General features: G+C 40.7%; 1 protein-coding gene across 1 annotated transcript in view; it reads left to right on the plus strand.

The window, feature by feature from the left end:
• The first annotated feature begins 251 nt into the window (after positions 1–251).
• Positions 252–18510, plus strand: part of otud4 (OTU deubiquitinase 4) — a 132816-nt gene continuing 114557 nt past the window's right edge. The window contains exons 1-4 of the mRNA XM_068041448.1: positions 252–590; positions 5851–5934; positions 6526–6576; positions 16094–16140. Of these exons, the coding sequence (XP_067897549.1) occupies positions 417–590; positions 5851–5934; positions 6526–6576; positions 16094–16140 (356 nt within the window). The 5' untranslated portion in view covers positions 252–416. The remainder of the gene's footprint in view (positions 591–5850; positions 5935–6525; positions 6577–16093; positions 16141–18510) is intronic.

Consider the following 18510-nt stretch of genomic DNA (forward strand, 5'->3'; position numbering starts at 1 on the left):
ACCTCACTACTGACATTTGGCCCCCACATCAGAGTCTCCCAGTAAACGCTGCCCTGCTCCAACGCTTCCTCTTTCTATCGATATCGAGTGGTGCTGGTGAGGGAATAACTTTCGCTTTTCCTTTCAATTTCTTCCGCGGATCGCCTTCCTGATGTCCTCCGGCTCCTGGAGTCCTTTAGTGAATCGGCGCCTGCGCAGGAGGGTGAGAGCGCGGCCAAAGGTCGGACTACATCACCCAGAATCCACCCTGTCAAAACAAATGGCCGCACGGATTCGAGTCTCGCTCCAGGACAATCGGATCTCGAGCACTGGAACTTTGTCCCGGAGCGTGCGGTGGGGGTTCCACATTCGGAGGAAGTAGCGCCCGGTAAATGTAACTATGTACCCGCACACAAGGCGTGAGGCCGCGACTTGAAATGGAGAGGGGCGGTTCTGCCGGTAAAGGCAAAGGCTGCGAGGCCGCGGAGCGCTGTAACAACACCGATAATCCCGGCGAAGTTCTGCTGGACCAATGCTTAAGGAACCAGGGTCTGTATCGAAAGAAAATCGCAAAGGATGGGTCTTGTCTCTTCAGAGCTGTTTCCGAGCAGGTTTGAAACACAATTAAGAAAAGCATTGTTGTTACCTATTGTACTTGATTAACATTGAATTCGACTATTGTTACCTATGGTACCTGATTAAAATTAAATTCCACTATTATTTAGGTACAGCTAACTCCTTCAAAAATAGCTAATCGTGTTATGTATCTCAATTGTTGTACGCGATTGGTTGCCACTTTTGCTGACCAAAAAATGGTGACTGCATTGCGTTTTGGGATTTCCCCAGGACGCGAAAGGTATTGGTTGTATATATGCCAACTGGTGCTGGTAATCTACTCCAAGATCGAAACATTTAGATGGTATTAAAGAAACCTGTTAGTAATGGGATTATTGTTTGTGATTTTCTATTGCACAATTTCCTCATTTTGCCACCTGTCTTGAGCATTGTAACTAGCGCATTGGTAACAGTGTCATTAACATGCTGTTATTTTTCTGCAAGATCCAGCCCAATGTAGGAAAATATGGTAGCCAAATTGCGCACAGTCAGGACTCGCAAACAGCAATAAGATGTGACCAATTAAATGGTTTTATAGTGATGGAGGTTGAGGGATAAATGTTGGCCATGGCACTGGGAGATTGCCTCTTGTTCAAATAGTGCCTACAAAACAAAGGTGATTGCACTACAAATTGGCTGTGAAGTATTTTGGGATCTCCCGAGGTCATGATAGGTATTGGTTGTATAGCTTAACCCATCTTTTATGCCCACCAGAGAGGGCAGATAGGTTCTTGGTTTGACACCTCATTTATATACACTGTATAGTTTTGAGTAGAAGCCTTTTGGCTCATGCAGCCAATCCTTCCAAATTGCTCATCAGGTTACATTACTGGAACGAATAACCTTATATCCTCTTTTTAAAAATAAAAGCCGTAGTTTTCTGTTTCACCACTGTCAATGGTAACCAATGGTAACAATTCTATCGTCCTCTTATTTAAAAAAATGTTGTTGAAGTATCTTATTTTCCTTTGGCTTCCTTAACTCTAAATTGCATCCTATAGTTATCAAATTCTTCCTCAATTTCTCTAGAGTCTGAAATCCCAACTGTCAGGGAATGGAATTTCTAAGTTATTCCACAAGATAATGGGGTTCAAAGACATTTATTGGCTTTTATTGGAATTAAGCATACATAGATAACTGTTACCAATAATTACACATGTACAATGATAACCATTACTAAAAGTAACTACACATATACTTAGGGTCACACTTAGGATCCAATATACTGGAGAATTCACGTGTTGGGATTCTTGAGCTTGAGGGATCAGGTGACAAAGCCTTTTTGAATTCTGAAGTATCGATTCTGTATATTTCTTCTCTAGTGCAGGCTCATGTTATCAAAGGATTACCTCATCCGTTATTCTATTTGTGAATTTAAAATTTTAACAAGGGCATTAGTAACAGTGTCATTAACATGCTGTTATTTTTCCTACAAGATCCAACCCCGTGTAGGGAAATGTGGTAGCCAAATTGCACACAGCAAGGACTCGTAAACAGCAATAAGATAAAGGACCAATTAAATGGTTTTATAATGATAGGCTTCATCTTGACCAAATTCCTCCTCAACAGTCTTCTCAACTTGATTGCCAAAACAAGCCATATAATAAAAGCAAAATACTGCGGATGCTGGAAATCTGAAATAAAAACAAGAAATGCTGGAAATACTCAGCAGGTCTGGCGGCATCTGTGGAGAGAGAAGCAGATTTAACGTTTCAGGTCAGTGACCTTTCATCAGAACTGGCCAAAACAAGTCCATAGACTTCTCACTGCTGAGATCAGTGACAGCTTTCAGGACTGAGTGAATAAAGATAGCTGTGGCCTCTGCTGCCCTGTCTTTGCTTTTCATTTCACAGGAAATGAAACAGAAACAGACATTTCCAGCCATCGAACAAAATCTTACTTGACAGATAGAAGTTACTATTTCCTTACACAGCATGAACTATCTTGCTTTGTAACTTAGCTTTCTAAGTTCAACAATCAGCCCGCTATTCACATTTACTCCAGTAATTTTCTACATTTTTTGTAAAATGGAGTTTAGCATTGAACGCAGAAAAGGCCAGGCACAACTTCAACATTTGTAAGTCGCAACCCTAGCTATTGTATTTACTTTCTTCAATGCTTGGGAACACTGAGCTGCCAGCTTTACTGACAAATTCACCAAGTATTTAGTCATTTTAAGTCTCCTATTTACAACAAAAGAAATAATTTTTATGGTATAACACCTTGTGTCCTGAGGACATCCAAATTGCTTTACAAGGAACGTTTTTTCCCCACATTGTTGTTGTTGTTTTGTCGTCAAACATGCCAGTCGATTTGTGCACGGCAAGGCCTGCAAAAAGGCGAGGGTCTGGATTTTGCAGTCAGCGGGTAAGTGATTGCTCGCCACTAATCTCAAAGCTTCCCACTAAGATCTAGTAATCTCAGGCGTGGATTTCACCTTTCCTAATGCTAGTTTGATTCTGGCAGTCTAGGAGATCTCTAGGCAACAGTGATATCATCAAACAGGCTAAGCAGCCAATCACAATGAAGAATTCTCACAGCTATCAAAATGCGCTGATTATCATACACTTTTTATACATTTTATAAGATTGATACATACACATGGTATTAAGGTAGAAGCTGAAATATAAACAAGGAAGAATATTGTCAGGGAAATGTGTTCAAGAAATTGAAACTCAGGAACTGATTGACCGTGGTGTCAGAGTGTCTCTGGGTTGACTCACAGGAGAGTGCATTATTAGAGACAGGTGAGAGATGATGGGGATGGCTCCCCCTTTTCCACCTCTTGACTCACTGAAGACAGTGTTATGTTTTAAACAAAAAAGTGTTTTAACCCCTGGGTGCTTTAATTATCAAGAACAGACAAATAACAGGTTTTCTCGTAAGTTTCAAAATAAAGACAAATGTTTATTATTTAACACTCGAAATATACAAACTGCACCTACTGTCTCAATCATACAGGTACACACACAAACTCAATAAGAGATAGAGATTATAAAGTCTCATGCATTTTTAGGAGTTCTGTGTTGCACTTGCTTTTCCCGGTGGTGAAGGCTTGTAATCTTTTCCTTGTTCGCTGAAGAAAAAAACTTGAGCGCTTACGGAGGACAGATGCAGTATTGTAGATTCCCCTTTTTATATTGCAGTCAAAGTTCTGTGGCGAAGCCCTGGTACGATTTCTCAGGTGGATGAATTCAAAGACACTGCAGTCTCTGCCTTAAAGTTGGTGGTGTTAGACAGAGTCCTTTCTCTTCAATGGCACTGAGGTTTCTCTTTTTTCTCTTTCTCTGCCCAGAATATACCTTTAATATTCCTTATCGGACACCTAGTTTCTGTTATGACCAGAGTTTCTTTTCCATTGAATTCAGAAATTGTTTCTGATGGTTAGGCCATTGTCAGACAGTGGAGTTTGGGTGTCACCCAATCGCATATCATCTTGATAAAGTAGAGCTTTTCACGCCCATTCTCTGGAGTTCAAGCTTGGAGTCAGAATTCTGCCACAGTATTGTTAACCCAATTGATTGGAGAGATGCAGCCATTACAATAGAAAGGGCCATTTATATCTTAATTACTTTGCCAAGACATATCCAGACATGAAAATTAGCTCAGAGTTCTTGAAGTTTTATGTGTCTTGGCAAGAAAGAAAAGGTCACCTGACTTCTCAGCTCCATTTTGTTTTACAGGGGAAGTGTCAGTTTTGCACTTATTTCATAAGTCCATTTTATAGTCCATAAATTTGTATTATGTGAATGTGACAGCATTTTTATTGCAAGTTGCCAGTCAGTCAAATGGCTTATCTAAAAGCAAAATACTGTGGATGCTGGAAATCTGAAATAAAAACAGAAAGTGACGGAAATACTCAGCTGGTTTGGCAGCATCTGTGGAGAGAGAAGCAGAGTTAACGTTTCAGGTCTGTGACCTTTCATCAGAAATTGAAAGGTCACAGATCTGAAACGTTAACTCTGCTTCTCTCTCCACAGATGCTGCCTGACATGCTGAGTATTTCCGTCGCTTTCTGTTTTTACCCAGATGATGTTGATGGGTAAGTAAACAGCTTGAAAAACTTGTCACTTGGATTCCCGATTTGTAAATTCTGGCGGGTTCCTGATTTTATTTGCTGTACCATTGGCAGCCATACCTTCAGCTGCCAAGGCCCTAAGCTCTGGAATGCCCTCACTAAACCTCTCTGCCTCTATACCTCTCCTCCTTTAAGACGATCCTTACAATCTACCTTTTTGACCAAGCCTTTGGCCATCTGCTCCAATCTTGCCTTATGTAGCTCAGTGTCATATTTTGATTGATGTCACTGGTGTAAAGTGCCTTGGGGCATTTTATTATGCCAAAGGTGTTATATACATGAAAATTGTTGTTGTTGTTCTCCTACATCCAGGGTGACCTCCCCCACACCCGTGTTCACCCTGCTTGAAAAATTGCTAGATCACCTGACCCCATCCCATTGTTAAATCAGCCCTTCACCAATTATAGGCATACAAATCTCATTCTTGTATTTTAAAAAAAAAGCTTTGCTTTTGAGATTAATGCCACAAGACATCAACTAATATATCAGTTTTAAGAAAAGGTCTTGTTAACACTTTATTTTGTCTGATGCAGTTATGCTGTGCTTTTCTCACTTGGAGTCTGAAGTTTACAAGCCACTGCAGTTTCCCTTTAATTCACCTCGGGAATTTAGAAGCAGCACCTGAATTCGTGTACCTGTGCCACGTCTTCCTCATCTTCCCCACCTCCACCCATCAAGACCTAGGCTGTCACTCCAATGTTTCAAATGAGATGTTAAACCGAGGCCTCATCTGCACTCTTGGGTGAATGTAAGAGATCCCACAGAATTATTTTGAAGAAGAGCAGGGGAGTTCACCCCAGTGTCCTCGCCAATATTTATTCCTGCACCAACATCACTAGAACAGATTATCTGGTCATTATCACCTTGCTGTTTGTGGGCCCTTGTTGTGCGCAAATTGTCTGCTGTGTTTCCTACATTACGAAAGAACGACACTTCTAAAGAACTTCCTTAGCTGTAAAGCACTTGGGGACAGCCTGAGGTATTGAAAAGGACTATATAATCCAAGTTCTTTCTTTATTTGAACATTGGCTTTAATGGAGAGGGCAGGTTAAATATTACTCTGTGTCAGTTGCTAAATATCACAACTGCCCCAGACCTGAGTGAACAATGCCACAGGAGAAGATCTGATAGAAAATAATTTGTTGAACAACATAATGGGAATTATTTGTTTTTTTCAGGTTTTTCACACACAATCTAAACATCTTGAAGTGAGAAGAGCTTGTGTTTCTTACCTGAGGAGGAACCGAGATAAATTTGAAGCGGTATGCCTGCTTTGTGGTTTTAAAAAAAGGATTTGATTTATTTTACCCTTCTGCATTTGGATGCATATCCTCCGGGTGGGAAAGTCAGTGGATGGCTTGCTTTGATTTCCATCTAGATCTGACTGCTGGGGACATGATAGCTAATTTCCCTTCCCACTTGTGAAAGAAAATCCTGCATTAATAGAGGAAGTATTTATCCTTTGGCACGGTGTTTTGATACAGATAATTGCCCTTTATTAACTTTCACTTTACAATTACTGCAATCAGATATAGAAATTCACACTTATTCAGGAAGCACTTCTTTACAAGGGCAAGTGGAAATCCGGAACTCTCTTTTTTTCCCCCTGCCCCCCCCAAAAAAACTGCTGACGCTACGTCAACTGAACATTTAAAATTTGAAATGAATGGACTTTTGTTAGGCAAGAGTATTACAACATTACAACTAAGGTGGGTTGATGGAGTTAAGATAACAGATTAGCCATGATCTTATTGAATGGTAGAATAGACTTGAGAGGCTGAATGGCCTACACCTGTTACAATGTACCTATGTTGTAACATTTGTAAGATTTTATTTTTACATCATTATTGCAGTTCATCGAAGGATCATTTGAGGAATATTTAAAGCAGCTCGAAAAGCCGCAGGTATGGCATTGATGTTTTAGAAATGATGTTTTATATTTTTACATAAACAAAATGTTATCTGAGCCATCAGTGACCAGTATCTGAATTAAATCCTGTAAACTTTAGGTGGGAGGGAATCTGAATTTTCAGATTCTAAATGATATTCAAAAGAAAACTTGTGAACTGTTACATTCCGACCTACTCTTAATTCAAAGTTGCTTAAGTCAAATTATTTGATTTTTTTAAAGCGCTGAATTCTCACTTTGCTGTGTTATTTATGGTTTCATTCAAATTGCTGGATAGTTCAACACTTTTTGTACAGAAAATGATTGAATTATCAGGAGCAGGCTGTAGCTCTAAAATAAAAGTTATCAAGATTTGAGGTAATTTTAACCTCCTCGTCCATTGGGAAACCCACGGGATTGGGTACAACACTGGTTTTACACTCTGCCTGACTTACTGTCCATTAACTTCACAATTACCCCCATTTGTCTCTGTTGTGAGAAGACTCTTATTGGTGTCTAATCAATGCAGATTCAGCAAGTAGCTTTAACCAATATAATGTATCTCAATTGCCCAAATGTCAATTCCACACTTGTCATAATAAAAACATAAGGAAAATGTGAAATTCAGCCCCCTAGTTCATGAATTCTCCAGTCAGTTCTGATGCAATTCAGCTGCCACCCAGAATATTAAACTTGGGTTCATGTTTAAAAGAAAAGGCAGTTTCTGTAAACAGACTGACATCTTCTATGAGAGGAGGGAGTCAAGATTGGCTAGGAGGCACATCTACCTTGAATGTAGGAGCTAGGAGGACAGCTATAGATATAGTTTAGGTTGACTTTAAGTAGTGTAATTGAAATAGCCGTGAAAGAAAATATTACAGAAAGTAAATATGGGTAGAGAATTGGGTAGATTGCAAGATTTTTAATATTTAATACATCTTTTGTGGCAATGCTCATCCTTATTGAAACAATATATTATAACAATAGGGGTATTATGGCATGTAACGTGCAATGTATTGGGATTTTATCTGTGCTTTGAGGATCTCATCTCATGACTTTGTCCATTATTCTGTGAAAATTGTCATTTTTATGTATATTTCTTTACTGTAATATTGCATCTTTAATCCTTACCATTTTTAAAGCTGAGGATATAAATAAAGATGATTTTTGCATGATGAAGCTGTTGGAGATGCATGTCTCGCGTTTAGCAGTGCTATAGGGTAGTTCTGGGCTTTGGGTTGCTGGATTGTAGTATCACTGTGGAAAGCAAAACAGGTTTACCCAAATTGGGGGAAGGCATCTTTGCAAATATTAAATTCAATTTTTGACTCCCTTTGCATCTCTCCGTTTGATATGTTTTCTGAAATAAAAGAAAGATTTGTTTTTATTTCAAAGTTTTTAGTTGAAAGCCTACTCAAATTTGTTGTCCAGTCTCTATTTAATTCCTTTTCAAAAGTATACAAATGTTTAAGGACGGGAGATAATTGACTTTTTTTTAACCTGCTTCCCATCTGTCGGCCTTTTTCTCAATTGGTCCATAGCCTCTGTTGCGTCTGCGTCATTAGCTAGTTCCTGCTGCTCTCTCTGCTCCTGACTTGGAGCCCTATTATTCAGTTTGCCAAGTTACAGACTTCAATAATAAATTCCCATTAAAAAACACAATTTTGCAAAATGCCTAAAGGTTCATTTGCTTCTGCAGTTTCCAAGTTTTTACATATTACTTCCTTAAGCCTGAAAATCGTGCAGAAGAGTAAGATCTACTTCAACTGAAATAGAGGGGAAACGACTTGCCATGATTGATTGCTACGCATGTTAATCAGCAAAAATACAATAATGTGAATATCTTCCAGCTGGATTTAAATCACTTGGAAAAACTGCAACTTTTCCACTGTTTAACTGGAAAGAAAAACCTTAATGATATTGTAACTTAAATATGTTACCAGTCTTTTCAAATGCTTTTTATCTGTACTTGGACTCATTGGGCTGTAATGTCCTCTCCTGGCCGTTATGATTCTTAAGAAAGAACATTACAGCTCAGTACAGGCCCTTCGGCCCTCGATGTTGCGCCGACCTGTGAAACCATCTGACCTATTCTATACATCTTCAGGTTAGTTTAACTCTTAATTATACCACCAGTAGTGAAATACAACAGTAAATACAAACTTTAAGTTGCAGCATAGTATTCCAGTAATTTTATTTTAATACTCAATTACTTGGTGGGACTAAATCAAGGGACGTAATTTTCTCACTCCAACTAGAATAGCTCATTGTAGTCTTCTGCTGACATGTCTGATGATTTCTCTGTGGAGCCATTAGTTCAGAGTGTAATTTGGTATATTTTTTGGATTTTCTTTTAATTATTTGTTCTCAGGAAGTAAGGTACATTTATAGCCCACCCCTGAGTAGAGAGTGGTGGTCCTTGATCTTGAACTTTGTGATGGCATTCCCACAATGTTGTTGGTTAGAGAATTACAGGATTTTGACCAAGCAAAAACATTGAAACAGTGATTATATATCCAAGTCAGGGTCATTTGTGAGATAGAGGGTAATCTGGAGATTAAGGTTTTTACATGCTATTGCTGCTCTTATCCTTCTCGGTGGTAGAGGCCAGTTGGAGTAATCTTCCTGAGTTGCTGTAGGGCATCCAGAAGGTGAAACATACTGCAGGCACTTAGGCAGAAAACCCCTACAAGGCATGTGAAAATGATTTCACCTGCCAATTTTTCTGAAGATCTGAAATTTTTAATATCCCAAATAAGATTTTAAGCAAAATAAAAACATCACAAATTGGTTATTTCACAATTAAATTTATCCACTGAATTTTCCTTTAACCTTTTTAATACCTTCATTCTAACCTCAGCCTTTTCCAAAACTTGGGGTATGGACTTGATTTTTATGCCCAGAACCATGACTTTGAGTTTACAAAGTCCCTGCAGTCTCTAATTTCCCATGATGCGGCAATAGCATTTAGGCAGCCCAACTGCTCTAATATTTTGTTTCATCTTTCAGCAGTATTTTCTTGGTTGTTTTTCAAAATCATTTGAAAAAAAGCTATGATAAATTTCTCATGCCATGTACAGGTAAAGTTTTATGCCTGTGTTCTTTCCTCTCACACTGATAGATTACTGATTAAACATCTGTTGTACCTTGTGTTTATGTTCAAATTGTAGAAATTCTGTTTATTTTCTCTGAAGAAGTCAAATTGTGTCTGACAATCATTTTGTCTATTAGATTATTGATTTAAGTTCCTTAAAGACCTGAGCCTATTGCTCTATTTCCACCTCTGCTGTTTTCAACTTCTTTTCTCTTACCACCCTCCCAGATCCCTCTCTTCTATCATCATGCCTCCTTCCTCTTCTCTACTGTCAGCTGTTCTGCCCTCCCAATTCCCTACCCTAACCCTTCGGTACTTATCGACCTTCCTGCTCTCTTACTGCCATCCCAGGCTTAATTTCCTTTTAGATAAGCCTACAGCTTCCTTCTGTGCCTCTATTGGCATCCTCCGAAGGGCTTATCGAGGCACTTGCTGGCTCATTATGAGCTGCAACCCCAATTATCCCATCCCACTCGCTTGTCAGTCTTCCTGCCCTTTGCGCCTGTTGGGGGCCATTATTGCCAATCTTCTTCCTGTCCAACTCCCCACCCCACCCCTGACCCTGTGGACTCTGCCAGAGGATCAGCTCTCATCCCTGCACGCATCTCCGTCCAGAATGTCCATTCGCTTGGGAACAAAGCCCTTGTCATCCATGAAGTTGTTGTGGCTGATAGCATTAAAACTTGGCTGAGGGGTGATGTTACGACCAGGTGAGAAAAAGGTTTAAGGTTCCCTTTCAGCCTTTACCTGGTCTTACTGTAACAGGGTTTAATTTTAAACACATCGTGTTTTTAGCTCTCCCTTGGTGAATCCTTGTTCACTGCTTTCCAATTATAAGGCAAAGAAACCAGCACAAACAGGCTTTCTTAGGTTTAAAGAAGAAAAGTTGAAATATATTAAACTTGAACTTAAACTCTATTTCGGTTAACGCCTACGGATACACGCCGCGTCCCATGCTAGCATGCATGCGCGATACACACATGCAAATTGAGACAGAAAAGAGCAGAAGAAAAATAAAGTGGAAAGGTTTGAGGCAGTATCTGAAGAGTTGTTGCTAAGGTTCTTCGAGTTGACTGTAAAGTCCTTGATTGTATGTAGATCTTACTTTTCGTTCGAGCTCAGTATTCTTAAACCTTGTTCGCTGTAGGAGACTTTTCTCTCTTGGGGTTCATGTGGGTTCAGAGGCTTGTGAGAAAGAGATGAGAACAGACAGGAGAGAGATCTTCTCAGGAGCAAACAGCTTTTTGCCAAACTCTTTGTACAAATTCATAAATCTCAGGTCGCCCTGCAGGTTAGTCATGTGACCAGCTGGTTTGACCAGGTCTGTTTGTGTATTCGGCCATCTTAGCAGTCAACCTGGAATGTGAGCTCCCCCACCTTCAAAGTCTGGTGATCAAAAGTCCATTGTGGGTTGAATGTGTCAGGGAATGGCTGCTTTGTCCTTCCAAACACTGCTTGTTTATATGCAAATGTCTTTTCCAGTCATGGCTGATCTGTTTAACAAGTCCTTTCTTCACTCCAGTAACAGTTTAAAATCAATGTTCATGACAAAATTAATATGCTTCATTCTTGACAGGTGATAACACCTTTCCCCTTAATGAAGCCTCCCTGCCTGGCTATATCTTTCACCAGTTGCCCTGCCAAGACTGTCGTGGTGGTGGTGTGGCTCTTATCACCAGATCACACCTTGGCCTGACCTCTTTTTCTTCTGGCATTTTCTCCTCCTTTTGAGTATCTCACCTTGTTCCATCCCTCTTACCTCTCATTCAATATCCTCATTCTCTACCCTTAAAAAGTTTTTCACTGAGATATCTTTGCTGCTTTCCTCCTTCAGCCTTTACACTGAACAATTTCTCATCCTAGGTGATTTAAACCGCCATCTCAAATCATTATGTTTTCTCTCCACTGAGTTCACTGCTCTCTTCTCTTCCCTAAATCTCTCCCTCCCTGTTAACTCCCCAACCCATATTCACAACCACCCCCTTCACCTTGCTATCTCACGTGGTTTTGCTCATCCCATCGTATCAATCACAGATAAGGCCTTTTCTGATCAGTTCCTCATATCACTCCCCTTCCACAACCCAACCCTACCTCCTTCTGTGTTCTCCCCTGGAAAAAACAGTCCCCTCAAATTCACTTGCGACTGCACATTCAAAATCCCAACCTTGTAACCTTTGGTCCTCTGTTCGCCACAACTTTTCTGCAGCTACTGATTTGCTCAACTGCACCCTCACCTCCACCTTTGCCTTATTCCCCAGTAAAACCATTACTCTCTCACCCTGGTTGTTCGGCTTGGTACGGCCCTCACCTCTGCTCCCTTAAGTCCAAGGGATGCAGATTTGAAAAGATATGGCGGACAGTTGGTTTAGCCATCCACTGCTGGATCTGGCCGGACCACACAAAACGCTATCGGGTCCTGCTTTCGTCTGCTAAAACTGCTCACTATTCCAGGGTCATCCTGGAATGCAAAGATAACCCCCAGCTTCTTTTCTCTACAGCAAACCCTCTTAAACCCCTCACCCCAGTCTCCTTCACCCTCCCTGCCAACAGTGCGAGGAGCTCATGTACTTTTCTTTCTCCTATCTCCCCTCATGCTCTTTCTGAGCTCCTCCTGTCCATGAGACCCACCTCCTGCTCCCTTGATCCTATTCTCACTAAACTGCTGACCTCCCAGCTTCCCTTCCTGGTTCCCATGTCAACCAGTATTGTTAATGGTCCTCTCTCTTTAGGTGTTGTCCTTTGCTTCTTTAAATCTACGGTCATCACCCTTTTCCAAAATAAAAGCCGCTGACCCCTCTGTCCATGCAAACAACCACCCCATCTACAACCTCCCTTTCCTCTCAGGTTCTTGAAAGTGTTGTCACATTCCAAATCCGTGCCCGTCTTTCCCGGAACTCAATGTTTAAATCCCTCCAGTCAGGTTTCCTCCCCTGCCACAGTACAGAAACGACTCTTATCAAAGTCACAAGTGACATCCTATGTGACTGTGACAAAGGTAAACTTTTCCTCCTTCTCGACCTCTCTGCAGTCTTTGAGAGTTGACCACACCATCCTCCTCCAACGGCTCTCCACTGTCATCTGGCTGGGTGGGATCGCACTCAGCTGGTTCCATGCTTATTTGTCTAGTCATACCCAGAGTATCACTTGCAGTGGCTTCTCCTCCTGCTTCTGCACCTTTTACTTCTAGTGTCCCCCCAAGGATCCATCCTTGGCCTTCTCCTATTTCTCATCTACATGCTGGCCCTTGATGGCGACATGGGAAAGCACAGTGTTAGTTTTCACTTGTACACTGAGACCCAGCTCTACCTCATTACTACTTCTTTCGCCCCCTCCACTGTTGCTAAACTATCAGACTGCTTATCTGACATCCAGAATGAATGAGCAGAAATGTCCTCCAATTAAATATTAGGAAGACTGAAGCGGTTGTTTTCCGTCCCCTCTCCAAACTCTGTTCCCTAGCTACTCCATCTCTCTTCCTGGTAATGCCTGAGACTAAACCAGTCGACTTGCAACCTTGGTGTCATATTTGACCCCGAGATGAGCTTCCGAGACCACCTATTCCCAACTCTGTAACCTTGCCTGACTTTGCTCCTGTGTCAGCTCATCTGTTGCTAAAACCCTCATTCATGCCTTATTAAACTCTGGTGCCCCTGTCTTAACTCGCACCAAGTCCTGTTCACTTATCACCCGTGCTTGCTGACCTTCATTTGTTTCCCAATCAGGCATTGTCTTGATTTTTAAAGTTCTCATCCTTGTTTTGAGATCCCTCCATGGCATTGCCCCTCCATCTCAGTAATCTCCAGCTCCACAACCCTCAGATATATACACGCGTCTAATTCTGTCCTCTTGAACATCCCAGATTTTAATTGCTCCACCATTAGAGGCTGCGCCTTCCAATGCCTAAGCCCGAAGCTCTGGAATGCCCTCCCTACACCTCCCTGCCTCTCTAACTCGCTTTCCTCTTTTAAGACATTCCTTAAAACCTGTTTCTTTGACCAAGCTTTTGGTCAGCTGACCTAATATCTCCTTATGTGGCTGGGTGTCATATTTTGTGTTATACTCCTGTGAAGCACCTTGGGACGTTGTATTACACGAAACTGTTATTTAAATATAAGTTAATACTAGTAATGGTATACAAGGGGGTAAGATTAGATATTGCTAGCCAATTTCTGCAAACTGGAGGGAATTTACTGTACTGTCTGAAAATCCTCGATTTGCGCTTTGCTGCTATTATGTGTAGATGAGGATGAGAACCCATGCAGGTATCAAGGGGGAAGTACTTCTGTAGCATTAAGTCTGTGATTGGTTCCTGCTAAAACAAAAGGTGGTAATATACTAATGTAGATTGAATGCAGAAACTTTGAGTGGTACAGTAGCTTTCGTTCCAATTAATTCCAATAATAGATGATTCAAACTGGAGGGCAAACATCCTATGTAAAACAGCAAAGAATGGCCAGCTGTCTATTATAGTTAAAGGAAACGCAGTTCTTTGAAGGTGTACTGAAACAAAGCCCTTTTGCAAATAATTTAGAATGATACTTTTTGGATGAATTTACCTCAGAAGTAAGTCTACATCTAGCAGAGGTTCTGTTGCTAGATTGACTCCCATTTCACCATGTAAAATATTGACCATCCATTTTCAAGGATCACTGCATGTGTAGGGGACAGTTCAGGGAAAAGTGTCATTACTATTTTAAAATGTATCATGAAAAATAGCAAAGCTTATAAATTTGCCAGTTTAATAGTGAATTCTGTTCAGTTACCTGTTTTGTATTATGTACATTGACATGGAGTTAGTGCTGGGGCACAATTGGTGGAATGCACCTCACACTGTGCTGGTTTGCCAAGGTGAATTTACACTCAAGTTTCCCTGAAAACTCATCCACATAAACCAAACATGAAATCTCTGAATCAGCACAATCAAGCAGCTCTAATCGATCAGAAGCAGTTCATGACTAGACCAGGACATCCTCCAGCATCACAAACAGGAGGGGTATTGCCAGCAAATGAGGCATTGACCTAATGCTCTTGCTGTTGCTTTCTAATTGGCTTCAGTTGACTGTTTGTTTGTTTTGATCTGCCCTTGATACATCGTACCTGTGACTAGCAGCTAATTGAAGCCACACAGTTGTGTCCTGCTCTGGTGTAATTGACTGAATTTAGGCTAATTTAATTGCAGCAGGAGAAGCACAACAGGGTCAGGCTTCAGTTAGCCACTGGTCACTGCCAATGATTAACACTGGATTCATGTGACCCTGGGTGCCTGTGCACCTGAGATTCTGGGCACAACGTGATGAACCTCCCTACACAGGTATAGTCGTCAGAAACTCACCATACAAATCTGGGGGAGTGGACAGTTTAAGCAAATGGACATTTGAACCACTGTAAAAGATCACGGATAATTGAGTAAAGTAGTTTTGGACGCAACTCTTGCGCTTATAATTTTGTGATCTGAAGCGCTCATTCTGGGCGGAAATCATGGGGAAACTCCAGGCCGTTTTGTTTGTTTATAGCTTGAGTCCCAGTCCAATGGTAAATAATCAATTTGTCTACCAGAGAAAAGGACAAATCATATAAGCTGGAGTGCCAAGGGCTCTTTGTTTGATCCTTGGATCTTGATGTAGTTTTATGCAGATATTGGGTAGGTAAAGACACATTTTGGATTGTGCACTATGTGAAATCCACTTAATGGATTGTTAATCGTTAATGCAAAATGCATGTATATCTAGTATAAAACTGAAAAAGTAGCCCTGTATAATAATGAATGTTTGAAAATTATTTGAATACAGACTGGATGGTGAATTTAAAAGATTGAGGGAAAGGGTGGAGGAGAGTTGAGAGAGACCAAGGGAAAGACAGCAATTTCTTTTTTTCATTTTAATTTGGTTGTTTTAAAACTGAATTCTGATAGCAAACAAAGCCTCTTTGAAGGAAATGGATAGAAGGGGAAGGGTGAAGAAAAACTTGTTGAGGATGAGAGCGTCTCTTGCCTTTCACACCCTGTCAGTTAGGTGGAGTGGATGGAGGCATAAACATGTCAATATCAAGGGGAGGGAGAGAAGTTCTTAGCATTATTATGTAATTTTCCAGATAATTAAATCGCTCGTAAAAAAAAAAGTGGAATTTTTCTATTTCATCACACATTGCTATCAGAAGAGAGACAAGTGTCCTCTTAGGCTTATATCTGTTAGATTTGTAAAAGCTGCATAAGCAGTCCTGATCGCTTTCCATGTGTGAGTCCCACCTCCTTGGGGGAATTTCTGCTGTTCAGCATTCATGCTTGATGGGCCAGCTAGGGATCAGAAAAATAGCATGCTTCCACTTTGTGGTACAGTAGTGCATTCCTTGACCGTCCTCAATCTATATTTCTAATAAAATATTTAAGCTTTATTAATTTCTGATAACCAGATTCTAAATTACTATTTTTTTTTCAATGTAGGAATGGGTTGGACAAGTGGAAATCAGTGCTCTTTCACTCATGTACAAGTAAGACAATCCTGGATATTTATTTTACTCAATGTATTTTGTATGGTGGGTGTATTGTAGAGTTCAGCATCTTTACTGTCATTCTAGTACCTTCTATTTTGTTTATACTGACTTGAAAATACGTTGCAAACAATTAATTACTGAATGGTGCCTCGGTTTAACCTCTCATTCAAAAGATAGCATTTGCAACAATGAAGCACTCCCTCAGCACAGTACTAAGGTGTTAACTTAGATTGTGTTTGAGTCCTGCAGTAGAACTCAAATCCACACCACCTGACTTTGGTGAGAGTGCAGGTCACTGAGCCAGGCTGGTACTTTCCTAGTGCTGAACACCTGAAGACCCTTGGAACATGGTTATTTTTTTGGGTCACTGATTTTTCATATACAATTCCCACCGTTTTATAGCGGGCATGTTCCTGCAAACACGATTTGTCAGTGATACATGGTGGCCTTGGTGACAAATCATTAGTGAGAATGGTGATTTAAAAAATATCTATCTATCCATAATGCAAATTAAATAGTGCTAAGAAGATCTTGAAACTATGTATAGCAGCTCGACTATTGTTATTTGAGTCCAGTTTTTAGTCCACAAATTCACCCCAATTAATATTCCAAATCTGTCAAAAGACAGGATCAGACTATTTAGTTAATCAGAATTCTTCCCACTGCTACCCTAACTCTTTTCTATCATATGGGATCTATTTGTATTTGAAATAGTCTCAAATGTTTTGTCTTTATTATCTTTCTTATTAGACATGCTTTGAGCAGAAATACCCTGACGATCGAAGGAGCTGGATCGTTGCAGGACTTGGCCATCCATTAGGGAAACTTGGGAACATTGCTACCACTTCCTGGGGGCTCCTGCCACCTCCTGACAGCCCCAGGAAGTGGTGGTAAAGGGGGGCGGGGGAGGAGAAGAGAGGAAAATCCTTTCGTGACCCACTGCTTTCGTGTAGCAGGTATGGAAGGAACGGGCTATGAGATTTTTGTGGGGAGTTGAGCTTTAGGAGTTGGAAATCCAAGTCAGGATGGTGAAGTGGTCGTAAGCCTCACCACCAGCATTTCCATCATTTCCCACCATGATCCATCCTGAATTTAGTTGGAATCAGGGAGGAGCATCCTGGCCCTACAATCTGGTGCACAAAGCAGATGTGAGGTTATGCTGGGGCTTTATGATGCACTGGTCAGAACTAGGGTTGTCGACTGTTGTTGGATGTAGTCCTGGAGGATTCATCACTGAACCTCTGTCTCCTTATTTCTCCAGCCAGTCAAACCAAATTGTTTCCCCATCTCCAATAATTATCTCACTATTAAATGAAAGCTTTAAAAGAAAATTTAAAAAACACAATTTTTTTTTAATGCCCCTATGACTGTTTACTGGGTTGCTCACAGTAATGTCCGGGAGGTTAATGTTTTATTCCTGGAGATTCCAAGATAATCCAGGAGGATCAGCAACCCTAGTCTGACCTCAAGAAGTACAAACGTTGGAAAGGGTGAGAGGAGCATTTAGAGTAGCTGGGAGTAATTTTAACCCCCAAAATAGGTGGTTTTGGATCAGGTGGGTTGTTTAATATTTTAAAAATCTCAAACTCAAACCACCTCAAAGCTGCCCATTTCCAGTTTAAAGTGCGGTGGTGGGGCAGGGGGCTGGGGGGAATGGCTGACCAACACACGCCCAGGAAGCAGAACCCTCATTTAACTATTTTAATGAGACTTCATGCCAAAGATTTTATCTCTGTGTCAGCTTTAACACTGGCTGGCTGGGTTTCACGGCTTCTGAAATCCCAGGAAGATCACAAATCATATATTTAAATTAATGAGAAGTCATTTTAAGTCCAATTTTAGAATTTCTTCCTTCAGTGAACTGCTTGGCACAATTTTAACAGGTGGGTAGTAAGGAGAGATACACAAGACATTCAAAAAATGAACCAAATTCTTCAGAGGGAGATGTCTGGTACTAGTGATGTGCTTTGTAGGGCTTATGTTGGAGTACAAGAAGACTTATTGCCTTCCTGAGACTAATTCTGAGGAAAGGTGATGGAGGCAGACCATAATGGTGTCCAATATAGTCTGCAAATAAATGGTGGTTGTTGCTTTTAGTTTTTCAAACAACATGCATGTTGAATGAATCAAAATCTCCAGTTTAATTAGAACAAAAATGTGCTGTCAATTGTTCCGATGACGCTTGGCAAACAAGAGCTCAAATAGACTTTGTTTACAGTTTGAACATATTGTTCCTGCATTGGTCTTCAGAAAAAGAATATCCTTTGAGTCTAACCCATGTTTCAGAGAACTGTGTGCATGTCAACTACGATATTGTACTGAAAATCAGCAGCACAGAAAGTGAGTGCTTGTGTCTCCTTCATGGCG

Source organism: Heterodontus francisci, chromosome 1, assembly GCF_036365525.1.
Source record: "Heterodontus francisci isolate sHetFra1 chromosome 1, sHetFra1.hap1, whole genome shotgun sequence".
Lineage (NCBI taxonomy): Eukaryota > Metazoa > Chordata > Chondrichthyes > Heterodontiformes > Heterodontidae > Heterodontus > Heterodontus francisci.